The following is a 16,541-nucleotide window of genomic DNA, read 5'->3' on the forward strand; positions in this document are numbered from 1 at the left end:
ACACACACACACACTCAAACTCCTGTAACACAAACACACACCTTTCCACACACTCTCACTCTGCCCTTGCTGCATGCCATTGTCACTCTCTGGATGAGTGTTATTAGAACCTGCTTTCAGCTCCTCTTGTCTTACACACATGCACGACACACTTGCCCAGTTTCCGCACACACACCTCTCAGTGTTGTCAGTGTTAGAATTCTTTTCAATGCCAGCTTAGCTTATTACACACTTCTCCTCTTCGTGGACAGTTATGCTTCTCTTGAATTTTCCTGCAATCAGTTAACACTGCCCTAAAAATTTCCCTTTTATGATATACCAAAAACTATGACATATTCCTTATCTTATTTGATTCTCTGAAGGTGTATCACACACTCTCGGTGTAAAAAAAAAAAGTTTATTCCGCAGTATCTTCATGTGTTTGTCCTTTCATCAAAAGGAATCATCTTGGACTTTACTATATGAACATTTTATAGTCTTTCAGTGCAACATTTTGGAAAATATAAAAATCTCAACTAGAATATTGATATATATGAACACAGATCACTGACAAACTCTTCATCCATGTTCTACTGCAGTAGGAAAGATAACAGGGACCCAGAATAGAGTAGACATTGCTGTAATCCCGCGCCATGCATTCTGTATGCACCTGAATTGTGCAACACAGTCTGAAATAATTTTTAAAAGGATATCCACTGAGAACTTGAGATAGCAACTTCAGAAAAGTGTACAAAACAAAATATCTTAAAAAGTCCCTCCTGCCATTTAAGTGTCCCCCTCTCTTATCCTTTTGCCCCTCCCCTCTTCCCTCGCACCTGTCTGGTGCTCCAGTGTCGGTGAAAGTGAAGGAGATAGGAAAGGGGAATGAAGTCATGACAGGGTATGGAGATGAATCCCAGTGGGGACAGCTCTGTCAGCGAGAGAAAGCGCAAGCTGCCACAGTCAGCTCAGCTGTGCCACAGAGCTGAAAGTAAATACACTTCTTTCCTAAACTCTGGACGTGTTTGTGTGTGCGTTTGGCGCGGTGCGTATCTGCCACCTGTTATACGAACATGACCCTTGACGCGCGTGCACCAATGTGTATGCATTCTTGCTTTCATGAGAATGTGCGTGTGTGTCAGACTTCTTCCGAGACTCTTCTTCTCCAGACTAAATGTATAATTGGATACTCAGAGCAGGCAGCAAAAAAAGGGTTCCCTGTCTTAGATAATGATTGGAAGACTTTAAAGTGTGACTGCTAATATAATATATATAGATCATATGAGTGGACAGTATTTATAGCGTTAGTTGGACATGTAGCTTAGCTGGACCTCATGAGCTCCTGGGGCTAGCACACACACACACACACACACGTAGACATGTCCCTGCTGGGCCTGACAGAAATAGCAAGTTGTTAACAATTAGTGCTAGACTCATCCCAGACCTATGTCAGTTTGAGTGTCAGTGACATTGTGTTAGCTATAAACAAGGTAATATGCTTTCAGGGCATATAAGCCCACTCTTCAAGAACACACAGTCATCCACTCCAGCATTTACACCATTTTGTATGTTGTAATGTTGCTTGTAAAAAAAAAAAAATCTGCTTGTTTTACAGCATATTCACATGGGACTCTGTGATTTGTTAATGTTCAGTATACTACTGTAATTAGTGCACTGAGGGATGACAGACTTATGGAGTACCATAAGATCGCAACATCTAGCTAGCGGCTCTGTGAGGTGGTGCTTTGAAATGCTAACATCCTGGCAACAAGCTCTCAATGACATGCTGATGTTTAGCAAGTACGCTGACTGTATTCATCAGTTCACAATGTTAGCACGCTAACATTTGTTAGATACTCCCAGAAAAACTTGACCCTCCTTGTTGTTTACATATACTTCTCCATAAACTGTACGGATAACTTATTTCTAATGTTAATGCAGCCTAAACCACAGTAAAAGTGTCATTCTGACTTATTGTTCTATTTTGTCACTTCAGGGCCGTTGTTCCAGGGAGAACTGCAAGTATCTGCACCCTCCTCCCCACCTAAAGACCCAGCTTGAGATCAATGGCAGGAACAACCTCATCCAGCAGAAGAACATGGCCATGCTGGCCCAGCAGATGCAGCTCGCCAATGCCATGATGCCTGGCACGCAGCTACCACCTATGGTGAGAGGACACACACGTATGAACACACCACAGCTACTGCCAACGGTGAGACCACATACATGTAAAAGCTCACACATATACAGCTCCACCGCTGTCTGCGTGGCTCTCTCAGTCTTTTGATCTGTCTTTCCGTCAGTTCCTGTCTTCTACCATACGAAAAGCTCACACTTTGTGGTTTATGTGTACATTTTATCCACAGTCATTTCACCCCTCTGCTTTTATTTTGCTCTCGTCCAGCCCATGTTCTCCATGACGCCAGGCCTGGCCACCAACGCCAGCGCAGCAGCAGCTGCAGCCGCGGCCTTTAATCCCTACCTGAGCCCAGTGTCACCAGGCCTGATGCCCCAGGAGATCATGCCCAGCACCCCTGTCCTCATGGCCTCCAGCCCCACTGTCAGCCAAGTCCCCAACGCTGCCGCTGCTGCAGCCCAGAAACTGCTGAGAACGGATAGACTTGAGGTAACACACAGACGGATGAATAGAACCTGGTTTTCTCAACATTTTGTTTTGGGGCATGGATGCATCGTGTAACGTAGAATCAGCCCACTCCTCCCAAAAAGTTCCAGGAAAACTCAGATAAACTGTACTTTATGATGTGTATCTTTCTTAGTGGCTGTGAAGCCTCCCAGAATGAAAATGACCCTGTAAAGGAGACAAGTGTTGTTAACAAGCGATTTAACAAGCATACGAATAACGGCACCCTTTATTGGTCTTGTATAAACTGTTTCTGAAACTCAGTTGTAACATTAATGGCAGGTACCATTATGCTAAGTAGAAGCAAATCCAAAGAAAATAAAACCATCAGAGGTTCATAAACTGTAATATTTCATCAGCTTATGAAGTGGAGTGCATTCGAAGTGTTACTTTGTAATTAAGAGTTTATTTTTTTGATGAACCCACTCCCACTTAATCTTCTTCGTCTAATCCCAGCACACTTTGTGCTTCTGTACAGTAGGCTTCACAAAATGTCATTAGACAAGCACCAAAGATTAGCCTGAACTTGTTGAATGTTTATTTGAGTGGAAAGAGCAGTAATGATTTCCCTAGCACCAGTTATAGTATAGCAACAGCAAAGGAACACGTTCTTTCTAGTCAAGACAAACTGAGAACTCTGCTCAAAGCATAACATTTATTGTGGCTGCATTGCATTGTGGTCTGTTGAGACTGCTGTCAGCAGAGAACTTATTGCTTCTTCATCCGCTGGTGGTTTGAAGAAGAAAGAATCCTTTTCTCTGTAATTCTGAGGGACCTTAATCTTAATATCGCTTTTCCTCACAGTATCTTTGATGTTGTCTACAAAATGAAATCACAGAACCACACAATACACCCAGAAATGCAACGTCATCACAAAACCATTTTGTGCATCAAGTACAATGTTCATGTAGTAGGAGGGGGTTTCCTCTTTTAAATCAAAAAATGAAGTATAAATGTTACCTTTTTTGTCCTTACAGGGCACACATTAAGTTTAACCACACACTGCTGACACACTTTGAACAGAAAAGCATAGTGGATAGCAAATAAGTAATGCCCATGTGTTCATTCTAATTTAAAAGAAGGTGCTGCCCTCTGGTGTCTCACATATAGACTTCGTCTGAGATTCACACTCCAACAAACACATAACAGTTCATAATAAAGAAAAGCTTTATCGTAAGATTCTAGGTTTATTGTGTTAAACTAAAAGCTTCAGCACAGCCTGGAACTTCCTTAGAGCAATATTTATTGAGGAACTCCATATCTAACAGTTCTATTTAAACAGGAAGTACACCACACAGCAAGAGGAATATTATCTTGCAGTGCATTTCAATCTACGTATTGGACCGCAGGTCTCATACATGTTTAAGTTTAATAGATGTTTGTAATATACACCCTCTATAATAAGTAAAAGCCTGATGAGTCATGCTTGATATATTCTGCATAAAGACACAAAGCAGGAAATGTTCCACATAGAGCTACTGTATTCTTGTGCTGTGCTGAATTATTAAGTAACTCCAAGTCTTTTCATGTCACTTCCTCTCATCTTGTTTCAAGGTGTGTCGGGAATATCAGAGAGGCAACTGCTCTCGGGGGGAGAACGACTGTCGCTTTGCCCACCCCGCAGACAGCACCATGATCGACACCAACGACAACACCGTCACCGTGTGCATGGACTACATCAAGGGTCGCTGCTCCCGAGAAAAGTGCAAGTACTTCCATCCGCCGGCCCATCTGCAGGCCAAAATTAAGGCTGCCCAGCACCAGGTGAACCAGGCCACAGCCGCCGCGGCCATGGTGAGCAGTCTGTACAAGCGTGGTCACACTCATTCACACACACACAACAGGCTAAGGAGCAATTTTGAGGAAGTTCTTACATTTCAGGGCTACTATAAATTCAGTTAGCCAGTAGGAAATACAGTATGTTCTTTGGCTCATACTCTCATTCATGTTTGTAAGTGTTTCACCTTCCTGGTTGGTATTATGTTCAGTTCTGCTTTTGCTAGGTCAAATTAAAGGTCTGCAAGTTGGTTTGGGTAAACAAAAATGCTGTGAACTGGATGAAATGAAGAAGGATCAGACAATGGTACATTACTTTGTGCAATTAGGTTTTTTTTCCCCTGTCAATCTTTAAAAAAAAAAAAGAAGATTGTCTTGTTCCTTGTTCCTTGTTCATCTCATCCCAGACCACAGGCAGAGAGTCAGTTCCTCTCTCTCTCTCTTTCTCTCTCTCTCTCTCTCTCTCTCTGATGACCTGGTCTTATTTGTGACACCATTGTTTCTGTGCTTCCTATCTATTACTTCTCTTCCTCTTGACATTATTAAAAAAGGATTCATTGTGCTTTCAGTCCCGTCTCACAGTAACAGCACCTGTGAATAATAGTACAGCCACACTTGTCTGTTGATCACAGTCTTCTTTACATGCTCTTATTGACATAGCCAGGGCTATGTGGTGAATCATTGTAATGTGACACTGACTATGTTGTGCACAGTGAAACAGAAACTTTTGAATTGTGCTTCCATGTCCGATACGATTACCGAAACCCACTTTAAAGTAATGATTGAATAATATTCTCATCGCTATAGTCATCCATCTTTGTGTGACAATAACTAATGTAGATTGGTAGTTATCATTGATTATTGATGATCATTTAACTGTTGAGCAGTAGAGCTAGTGTCCATACTGTGCATGCCTTAGTCCTGTTATCCCCTTGTATATTGCATTCCAATGATTTGTTTTTTTATTTGTTTTTGTTTTTTCTCACCTATACCCAAACTGCACTGCTGCCCCCATGATGCACCTCTGCTTGCTGGTTTATGTTAATGCGCTTGAACCCCATTGGCCCATTGCCATCATGTGCTCGCTGCCTGCTAATTAAGACTCAGTCGGCTGTCAAATCACTGAAGCGACCCCTCGACGCAACCTTTGACCTGGTACTATGACCTTTCACCTTTTAGCTTGGCATGTGGCTTTGTTGTAGAGCAGTGTTTTAACCAATGATACCTAGCTATTTTTGTTGTCGTTGTCTCAGTGCAATGTCTGTTTTTTCCTCCTGTTGTTGTCATTATTGCCTGTGATAAAATGATTGTGGCTTTCCCGTTTTTGCATCCAACACCGAACAACTCTCCTCATGTAGAAGTCACCTCAAACACGAATTCAAATGTGGAATTTGTGATATGGAGCCACAATCAATTCATCACCTATAGCCTATTTAACAAAAGTCAGTGAGGGCTAGAGAAGTAGAGCTTCTATAATGGTGGCATGGCTTCAGTCTTACGTCCAAGTCAGTGGTCAGTGTTGTGGAGCAGCTCAATCAAATGTGTGCATGTCTGTGTTACTAGTGCATGTCAGATGGATAAGGGTGGGGCTAAGAGGAACAGTCTTTAAAACCATACAGGAGTGATCCCACCATAACAGATGATAACAGTTCAAATGATAGTTCACTCCATCATCAAATCTTATCACAGATGTTCAGACCTCAAGGGTGACCTCAAGCCAGGACAGAATCCCACACACAGAGCGTTTTATGGTCTAAATGTTAGCACCGGAAAAATACTTTTTATCTGACTCATGTCCCTTGGCCTGAGACCATTCATGACATTTGTCTGAGAGTGAACCATCGTTTAAACATGGCTTACACAGTTTATCATGGAGCTAGCAGTGCAGCCTCCCTTTCTCTGTGCTTCCTACCTGTTCCACCTCTTGTTAGCAGCCTTATTGTTTTAATAGTTAATGCTTGCTTATGTTGCATTTAGTCAGCCCTAGGAGTACAAAGTAAATAATCCAAGTAAGCTTCCTGATAAAATAATGAATATATGAATGCTTGTTAGCCAGTAGCTCCAGTAGGCACCATGCTCCTGCTTGTGTAGTATTTGTGTCAGACTGCTGCTTGCTTGCTACTGATGATATGATGATATTGTTGTTGTTGTACACACAAGGATGTTGTGATGCTGTTTATATGATGTCCTCTAACGTATGTACCTTTTTTGTTTTCTTTCCCGTTTTTGCCTCTTTCCAACACACCCTCTCTCTCTCTCTTTTTTCCACGCACCTTTCTCTCTTTCTATCTCTTTTTTGTTGTTTTTTCTCACTGTCCTCCCTCCGTCTGGCTGGGCAGGGCATCGGCCCTAGTGTCATGGCTCCCCTGCCCAAGCGGGCAGCCCTGGAGAAGGCCAACGGGGCCTCTGCCATGTTTAACACCGGCATGCTCCAGTACCAACAGGCCCTGGCCAGCATGCAGTTTCAGCAGCAGGCTGCTTTCCTCCCATCAGGTAATGGCTCCCGAAACAAGCACCAATAGTGCTCTGACCATCCAAAGGATGCCTGGATCAGTCTAACATGGCTCCTGCTTGGCTGGGGTTGGGCAAAGTGAAAGATTGCAGTACAGAGCAGTTTGGTTGTGGACTGTTTATCAACTTTAGTTGGTTATGAGGAACTTACAAAGATGTTCAATCATAAACGCTCTTATTGATTTAGTCTAGGCCAGTGAGGGTTAAACATTTTCATCTCAATGTGCATTTGAAAATCTAAAAATGCTTTAACAAATTTGTGCATAGTGCTTTGTATGGCATTGCATGGCCACTAGGTGGGTTAGAATGTCTTCCTGCCTACTAATTGCCTTAATATAGCTCCACATAGTGACAGATTAGTGTCCATGGTGTGATCACTCATATTTTGATGACACACCATTGCTGGGGTTTTGGCTTGGGCTGGGATGAACGGGGCTGGATGGGTTGGTACAACAAACAGCAGTCTGGCTTCTGTATACTATCTGCTGTTCTCCTTCACTTCTGTCTAGAGTGTGTATATAATGTTTAATACTTGATAGTTACAATGATAACCCCACTATCGCTCTTGTTGTATTACACATTCATATGCATTGCGCTTCAGACAAAAGTTTAGATTCACAGTCTCATTTGATTAACAGATTTCTTATGATGAGTTCACCACTTCGCCTTTTTCCAATCACTGATGACCGTGTCCAAGAGATATTAACCTTTTTTTCCCACCTTATCTCTCCCCTCACTCTAACGAACCTTGTGATGGGCTGTTTTGATTTCTCTTCCCTATCCAATCCACTTCCTGTTGCACTGCATGATGGGCAGGCTCAATATTGTGCATGACACCTGCAGCCAGCATTGGTAGGTTCCAGCTTTCCTTCTTCAGTTATCTGTAAGCTCATGTCTCGTGACTCACACGTCATCAAAATCGAACCTTCCAGTGAAATTTATTTTGCTGTACTTTTAGGGACTTTGTGATCTTTATACAGAGAGATTTTGGTGACTTGAGAGTCACTGTTTTGGTTGCGATACCTATTGTGATTTGACGCATAAGCAAGAGTCCACATAAGTAAAGACAAATATTGTAACATTTAATTGTTGTTTATTACCTGTTATATATATATATATGTTATATAATATCAATTTAACTGCCCTTTACCTTGTTCATTTATTTGTGTACACCTACTGTATATTGCTTGACCGCTCTCATTCTCATGCTCCTTCTAAACTTGGCTTTTGGCTGGTCTAACCTGACGTCTATTGAAACCCCTTTTAAAAACATTAAAAACCTGAGGGAGTTCAATTATAACCTCCCCCCTTATCTCCTCTGCCTTAATGACTCGTGACGGCACATTTATTAATGTTATTTTATTATAGAATGTTTTTAACGTGAGCTCTCATCTGGAAAGTACAATGTTGATCATTCTATTACTAATAACACACACAAACATGGAAGTAAGCCACTGCCGCTGCTACAGCTGCACTGTATCACATCAAGTTTTCAAATCACAAGGCCTCTCAGTGTCGGCAGAGGGAAGAAAGGGAACTAGTTAAATCGAATCCCTCTCTGACTCCCTCTCTCTCCCGCTCCTTCTCTCATTTGCCTGGTGTGTATGTGGCTACACTGCTCCTCTGTGTATTTTTGCTTACATGATTTTCCCTCCAAAAAAAGTTCCCATGATGCACGGTGGTAATCCAGCCACTGTGTCTGCAGCCACCACATCTGCCACAAGCGTTCCCTTCGCAACTGCCTCCACCAATCAGGTTTGCACCTCCACCGCCTCAGTCTCTCTCTTTCCCTCTCTCTCCCTCTCTATCTATGTCTCTCTCTCCATCTATCTATCTATCTATCTCTCTCTCTCTCTGTCTGTCCCTCATCTCTGTCTTTCAATGCACCTGGACGATCTGGGGATGCTTGTGTCTTAGAGCTAGGGGTGGGTTGGGTAAAAGGCGGTACTCCCTCTTGTTGGCCTACACTAGAGTCCAACATGTGTACACATATTATACTGTGACAAGTTTTAAGACATTTATTCCCATTTTTACTATATCCACAATATTTATACATTTCTTAGATGATCTATGTCTTTCTGGAAAAGCCTACTGTATTGCATATGTTTGTAACCTCGATTTTTGTCCTTTCCCATTTTGAGGACTCTTCCTTTTCAAAGTTGACTACCAACGAATACATGCAATTGGTATGTATGAGGTAGTTTTTTTCACAGTTTTTAGAGCAATTTGCACAGCTTGTGCAACAGTCGCTATCTGTGCCCTTTGGTGCTTTGCTTTTTTTTCTTTTTCGCTGCTGCTTCAAGCACATAAAGCAAAGCTTTACCATGTTCCTCGTGTTTAAAAGACATATTCATTATTCCTTTACTGTGTATTTCAATGTTTTGTTTGCAGTTTATTGTTACATTGTTCTTTTTTAATGTGTAATTCTAATTGAAGTATGTTGTTCTATTCAATGTTACATGACCTAGACCTCTAGTTTCTACCTGTTGTGTTGTTGCAGGTCCTATATGGAGGATTTGATTTTTGGTTCTTGTGGGAAAGTCCTTACTGTTTTGTTTCCCTGCCCCTTTTTTAATTCCTTCCTCTTCCCCTCCCTGCTATCTAGAAGCGTCTGTTAATTCTTATTGACATGTCACGTCTGAATGAATTCTGCCTCAACTGTAGCCAAATTGCTTTTTCTTGTCATCTCCGCCCTTTTCCAGTAATGAACTCATCTTAACGTGAGAGGATGTGGTTAAAATGTGTTGATTTGTTTGATCTGTGTTGTCGGCCAACGTCTGCTTGTGAGTGTTTTCGGTTTGGGAGGCTTCATTTGATCTCTGTCTGTTTTCTACCCCCAGATTCCAATAATATCTGCAGATCATCTGAGTAGTCACAAGTACTTGACTCAAATGTAGTTCCTCTCAAGAACAGTGAGTTCCTATTTCAATCCTCATATTCTCTCTATTCATAACGAACTTTGTTTACTTTGTTGAATCATTTTAGCTCTGGTTAAAGATTCATTTTGTGTGTGCACATAGAGAACAACATTTCCTCTCTGTCCCTTTCCGCTGTCTTACAGACTTTTAATGCAGTTTTCTTCAAGTGAAATCCGTCATGTCTTACAGATCAAATGAATGTGTGCTGGCACCGTCCAAGCCAAAAGAGTTCAGCCTTTATGTACATAACCTTCAGAATGTCAAGCAATGGGACAAGGAGGGTCTGCCATCTCTCAGCCGGTCCACAATGATGGTCTCATCACACATGTAAACATCAACGGTGCAACACATGATCTGTGCCATCTTCCCACATATCAATGTCAAGAAGAATTTGTTGTCAAATTCAACGTCCAGCCAAGACAAGAGGACATCTTGGTGCCAGATTCAGTGTGTCTCTCCCTCTACGGGAAACGTTCACATTACACCTCTGTGTCTGACAAAATCATAGCGCTCAATTTGTTCTAATTATTATCATTACTGCACGCACAGAGGATCAAGAGCGTGGTTGCATAAAGCAACATCCAGTGCTGGTACGTTAGTAGACCAAGATTTTTCTTTCCTTTTTTATTTGTTCTGCTTTATTTTATTTTTTTTTAATTGATAGCCATATTTCATAGTTTACAAGTGAAATGCAAACATGCACCTTGAATTTGAATTGAAATCTGAAAGGCACAATGATTTTAACAGGAATTTTATTCGCCAAAAGAATTAGGCATGTACAGTATTGTGTTTTTACGGCTACTAGTGAAACTAGATGTTGAAATGAGGGTCTTGGACATATGAATGTTCTGGGTAAACCAACATACCTGTGTACCTTGAAAGCACAGCCAGGCTAGCTTTTCTCACCTTGTCATGTGCCATCAAGGCCATACAGCTAAAAACCAGAGTGTTATCTCAGCAGTGTTATTTGTTTACCGAAGGTAAAAGTTTTGTATGGCTCTTTTTGTATTGTTTTGTTTTAAGAATCTCCATTGTGAGTGTTTATTTTTTACTTTTTTTTTGTTTTCATTTCTCTAATTAATCAGTTTTAGAAGTGGGGTTCTTGCCAATTTCTTTTTTTTAATTTTTGTTTTTCTTTTAAAATCAAAAATGGAGGGTTTTTCTAAAGTTTGTCATACCTCTTTTCATAGACTAGTGTTGTTTTTGTTTGTTGGGATTAAGTCCATTAAAGCCTGGTGAAGTAGAGGGTGTAGCTTCAATTGACAATGTGTTACATTGTTCTCCCTCTTCTAAAGAGGAGCGACTTTAAAACTGTGTCTCCAAAAAGCACTGTTGAGCCATGTGTTGATGGGAATTTAAAAACACCAGACCCTGAAGGTCTATTAGGTCATTTAAGCCACATGTGCACTTGAATGATTGTTTGTCTGATCACCCTGTTTTAATTTTACAACCCATCTTAAGTGAACTTTCACTTTTGAGGAAATACAACACGTACTGTGTTAGTTTCCAAGCAAAACATGAAGGTTCTTATTCATTTGTAGATCTGATAACAGAAACCAAAGCACAGTTTGTCTCTCAATCGTATTCACAGAGGGTTACAGAAGCATCTCTGAAGAGGCTTAAACAATTAAGGAAACATCCTTCATTCATCTGTCCATTTTATGATCACTTCCCTTTTCTTTTTTCACAGAGGTGTGTAGTGTGTCTTTACCGATTGTAATGTACCTAACAAAGCCTTAGATTACAATTAATGGGTCTCAGCCCAATCAAATGTACTTTCAATCACCATGCAGGTAAAGAACACCAATGATGTTTTATAGTTGTCTCACATGCCGCTTATGATCTCTTTTTTGTTCTTTCTCTCTATGTAAAAGTAACAATTACTCTTAAATTTCATTGAACTTATGTGTTATGTACTACTTAAGGATTTGAATCTATTTGAGGTATGTAGTTGTAGATTTTTCTTTTTTTTTGCCTTACTATATATTACTTGACAACATTGATATAGCCGTTGTAGATTTTGAGGTAGTATGACATTCATAACTTTTTCAAACCATATAAATGATAATGTGTTGAGTCAGTTTTAAATATTCACTTCATTCATATAGCTGGATGTCTTTTTCAGTTGATGTTACATTATCAGTTAATTTTGTTGATGAAAGACTTTTTTGATACAAGGAATGAGATCAATTAATTTGCTGCCATCTGCAGCGTCTCTGAATAGAGAAAAAAAAACTAATGTTTTAACCAACTTAAATTGTCCTTGTAACATGTCAAGATCATGTTTGAAAATATATTGTGTTGAAATATCCATGTCCATGTTTTAGAGTAAAAATTATTTTCTACTGTATCCATTTAAAAAAAGATATGTACTTTTGTTTGAATATTTCTTAAGTTTGCCCTGAATGTCAGGCCAAAACGAGCAGTGAGATTGACGGGTGTTTGGATGTTTGGTGGATAGTGAGATTAGGAGCGAGAAAGCAAAGACTTCTCCGGGTCGGAGAAGTCAGTAATTCTGCAGATGATGAGTTCTAACCTAAGGGACGAAGGTTGACTTTTTGCACTTCTGTATATAGTCAAATGAACAGAGAAAAAATGTGTATAATATTGAGATATTATTTTGAATAAAAAAAGATCTATAATTATAAGGAATTTTGCTAGATTAATTTAAATTCTTAAATTAGAAGACCAGCTAAAAAAATTGCTTGCAAAGAAGGGCACTAGTTTCTTGGCCAATGCATTCAGAGAAAGCTATGCGCTTTTTGTCTTATTTTATCAGTGGCTAGTATTGCCAGGGAATGTTGTAGGGGAATAAAATCCCCATGTCATGCTAACTCCACCCCTCCTGTAGGATGACACATCCAGTAATGTCCATATGTCATTTGTTGGACTTGGTCATGCAGTATTGCTGCTCCCATGGTACAGTTGATACATAAACCTCTCAAAAATTGTATTCTATTATAGTTTGATTTGACTGCATGTAAAAGTACAAACATGTAAACAAAAGAATCTGCGTAGTTATGTAAAGAAAGATAACACATTCAGATTACAGAATACACAATACTATGTTTGTTTGTTTTTTCAAATTATACATACAGTAGATAACATCCACAGTGGGGAGAAATAATACTTCAAAAAACAAGTCATCTTACTCTTGTGTGATAAAAATATTTTCCAAGCAAACATGTTATTTAAAGAATGATAAAATATAAGCACTCATCCACCCCAGATACTTTCTCATAGCCATATAATTACAGTTGACACTGACTCACAGGAAGTTGTTCCTGCTATCATAGCTGTGCACTCAGCAGGTGAAGGCTCACCACACCAAATGCGTATTTGGCAAATTAGTCTTTGAAATGAATGTAACAGTCACCGGTCAACATGTTTCTGACTCGAGGCTGCTGTATAGTCGCTACAGAACCAAAGTACCATTTTCTCCAAACCAGTTGTTCAGTCACCTGGCTGCAACCAAGGTTTATCTTCCCTGCTGAGGGCACATGTACGCTTTGACTGCTTTTTACTTGTAAGTGCAACCACCTACGTATTTGCTAACAGTTGCCACACAATAATGTACTATTCTGTCTTCAGATTTGTTTATGCACATTTTATTGTTGCCATAATTGACTCTTGCTGTATGGATGAAAAAAATCTGAATAAAACAATATTTGATTTGCTCATGCAACATGTCTGTGGTCACTGCCTCTGTGTGTACTGCATGTGTTGAACAATTACTGTCAGAGTGATGTATGACAGGTGTGCAAGGTTAAATTGATCGTGCTCAGGTCCATTTTTCACAAGATTTTGTGCATTGTCTTTGTCAGAACTGATTATTTAAAGTTAGACGACACCCATATGAACTCACAACATGCCTCCTATAGTACTGTATGAACATGTAACATTTTGACAGTGCTGGAGGAAGTATTCAGATCCCTTATTTAAGTAGAAAGTTAAGTTGACAATACATTTTCCAGCTAATCCAAGAGGGTTTTAGTTTTTTTAGTTTAAGTACGATAATGGAAGCCTTCATCCTTCAGTTTATCAGATAGATACATTATTGTAATCTGAAAAGTAGTAACTAAAACTGTCAGACAAATGTAGTGGAGTAGAAGTATAAAGTTGAATAACATACTCAAGTAAAGTACCTCAAATACTCAATACCTGGCTAACTGTGGGCTAAAACTATCATTTATGACCAGGACCATTTAGGTTACACTAGAGTCAACTGAACTGTGAGCCTATTTTCCTCATAACTGTAACCAAATTACATAGCTACAAAGCTACAGGACCTGTAAAATAAAGTAAATAAATTAAGTAAATGAATTACCCCTCCTCCAACTACAACAGTACAATGCTACATACACAATAATGCATCAGCAATAGCAATCCAGGCTATAGGCCTATATTAGCCTAGTGTCAATGCTCCTCTAATTGAGTACAAGTATATTTTGTTGATAATTCATACTTTTACTTAAAGACCCCCCCCCCCAGACAAGCATTAATACATATATAAAAATAGTCTGCTTAATAATAATAATGTGTGTCTAAGTAGCTTACAATTTCCACATTACACCCTTAATAAAGGCTGACACTGACAGCTTACACTTTCTTGTATAAATTGCAAATTGGAGGATTAGGTTTGACTGCCAAACTATTTGTGATGGCACAGACCACCATCCTCTGCACAATGCAGTTTAAACACCCGACTGTAGGAGGGGGAGTGGAGGGCAACCTTTAAGTCACATTTATCCTCTCCGACTCAAGTAGAGGATGTGAGTCCTGCCTCCACTGGACCGTGGAGATAAGTGTGTAAATTGAATAATGAGCTAATGAATGACCTCATTAACATACACGCTCATGTATAATCCTAATCACAGGGACAGTGGGCGGCTGGAGAGCCTCTAGTTTCGGGGCAATGAGAGGAAGAGTGTGCTCATGAGGGCAGGGGGGGGTCAGGGTAGACTGGGTCGCAGACGCCCGCAGTATCTGCCCGGTCATCTGATCGAGCGAGGTTTCGGTGTGACGGCTCCTTTAAGAAAACGGAACTGAGCCTCGGCTTTTGACGCTGCCGAGGATGTGGGCAGGAAACGCCATGCAAGAGCAGAAAAACGATCACGCTTCCCAGCACCGTTGCACAATACAGGGCGATCAAAATGCGCTTTAATCCGCCACGCTGATGTCCAGGAGCGGTCGTTCTCCTCGGATCTCTCCCCCGCGGCCGTCACACAGCAGGCTTGGAGGATTCGCCGGCGTGGGAGTCGAGCACTATCCGAGCGAGAGGACAGCCTTCCCAGCCTGCTCGGGTTGAAAGGTTCTGGCCCTTTGGATCACACTTGACCTTTTTTTTTTGGGGGGGGTGAACACAAATTGTGGCGATCGGATTGGACTTTGAGTAACCTGTGCAAGGCTTGAGGTGCGTGATTGATGGTTTAGAGCGGATTTGAAGACTTTCAGGTCTCTTAAAAAGTAACAATTCCAGCTTTTGTTCCTCCCTCCTCCCACCAACCACCACCACCACCACCACCACTCTCCAAGACAGATGGCCCAGCCCAGAAGGATGCAACAGTACAACTCAACAATTAAAAACCAACAACAAACAAAACAAAACAGAGAAATAACCAGAAACAGGTGTCTACCTTAGGGTTTCACCAATAAGCTTTCCCATCTGAGCACATTTCATGAGAAAGTGTCTTATATACAAAGTATAAAAAAAAATCCCACTTAACATTCAAGTACGTTTGTCATGTAACACTTTTCCAGACTATAATACATATCTGATTGTTGTCGTCGTGATTTGTGTGTGTGTGTGTGTGTGTGCGCACAAATAAGACACGTGTGAGCAGAGAGAATAGTATAAGCTGCAGGACAAGTTATAAGCTCAAATTCAGCCCGGATGGCACTTGTTCTGTATGGTGTTTGTTTGTTTGTTTGTTTGTTTAGAGCGGACACATGAACAGCCACTGGTCTCCAGCCACTGGGAACAGTTGATTAGTTTCATCTGTCTGACTATTTCCTGCAAACAAGCTCGGTCGACGATCCTTTATTTTTGGCTGAAGTTTCCATAAACGGGGCAGTTCCAGTCTGGGCCAGCGCCTGCCTTCCCCGCGAAGACACCTCTCTCTCCCCCTCCAGCTACCACCTTGTTCCCCACCAGGATTACATGGGACCCTCTCGATCTTCTGTTCACCCGGATGATCTGGTCCTCATCGGCTTGATGTCCTGAAGTCTGCTGGTTCACAGGGGCTGTAGACCAAATAAAGCCTGCCGTTCTTGAATGTAGCAGATCTCTATGGTGAGGCGACTGCTCGGTCCCCGCCGTGTCCAGGATACTCAGACCGACGGGGACGAGTCTCCACTCGTCTCCTTTCTGTAGAAATCCTCTATCTTGGGGTCTACTTCTCGATGAAGGAGGCCGTCACGAACTGGACGTCAGCGCGGATTTGCCGACTCCGCCCGACCCCAAAACAACACTTTGTACATCCCTCATGGCCTGTGGGGTTGGGGTGGTGGTGGTGGTGGTTAGTGGGTGGTAGGTGGTGGGGGTGGGGGGGGAGAAGGAGAAAGGAGAGAAAAAAAGGCATGACCTCCTTTTTTTCTTCTTCTTTCTTTTTCTTCCTTTCCGCGCGAAAGACCTCCTTCTCTCTCTCTCTCTCTCTGCTCTCTCTCATGCTCTCTCTCACTGTTCTCTCTCTCTCTCTTCCCCCCGCTGACAGCCC

General features: G+C 41.2%; 1 protein-coding gene and 1 pseudogene across 26 annotated transcripts in view; one reads left to right on the forward strand and one right to left on the reverse strand.

Moving 5' to 3' along the window:
- mbnl1 (muscleblind-like splicing regulator 1) overlaps positions 1-13,510 on the forward strand; it is a 40,131-nt gene extending 26,621 nt beyond the window's left edge. For 6 of the 26 annotated variants that reach the window (XM_035670166.1, XM_035670168.1, XM_035670165.1 and 3 more), the window contains 10 exons: positions 1,976-2,191; positions 2,384-2,605; positions 4,175-4,414; positions 5,498-5,551; positions 6,736-6,889; positions 7,724-7,759; positions 8,571-8,662; positions 9,049-9,093; positions 9,748-9,819; positions 10,015-13,510. In XM_035670166.1, coding sequence (XP_035526059.1) covers positions 1,976-2,191; positions 2,384-2,605; positions 4,175-4,414; positions 5,498-5,551; positions 6,736-6,889; positions 7,724-7,759; positions 8,571-8,662; positions 9,049-9,093; positions 9,748-9,804 — 1,116 coding nt within the window. In that variant the 3' untranslated portion in view covers positions 9,805-9,819; positions 10,015-13,510. Of the gene's footprint in view, positions 1-1,975; positions 2,192-2,383; positions 2,606-4,174; positions 4,415-5,497; positions 5,552-6,735; positions 6,890-7,723; positions 7,760-8,570; positions 8,663-9,048; positions 9,094-9,747; positions 9,820-9,968 lie in introns of all 26 variants that reach the window. The other 20 variants (XM_035670170.1, XM_035670172.1, XM_035670171.1 and 17 more) reach the window with 20 other exon arrangements.
- A 2,158-nt stretch (positions 13,511-15,668) lies between these two features.
- On the reverse strand, positions 15,669-16,350 carry LOC118335051 (annotated as a pseudogene).
- Between the last annotated feature and the right edge of the window lie 191 nt (positions 16,351-16,541).

The sequence above is a fragment of the Morone saxatilis genome, unplaced genomic scaffold (genome assembly GCF_004916995.1).
Source record: "Morone saxatilis isolate NCDOM2014 unplaced genomic scaffold, NCSU_SB_2.0 Contig23, whole genome shotgun sequence".
In the NCBI taxonomy this organism is placed as follows: Eukaryota; Metazoa; Chordata; class Actinopteri; family Moronidae; genus Morone; species Morone saxatilis.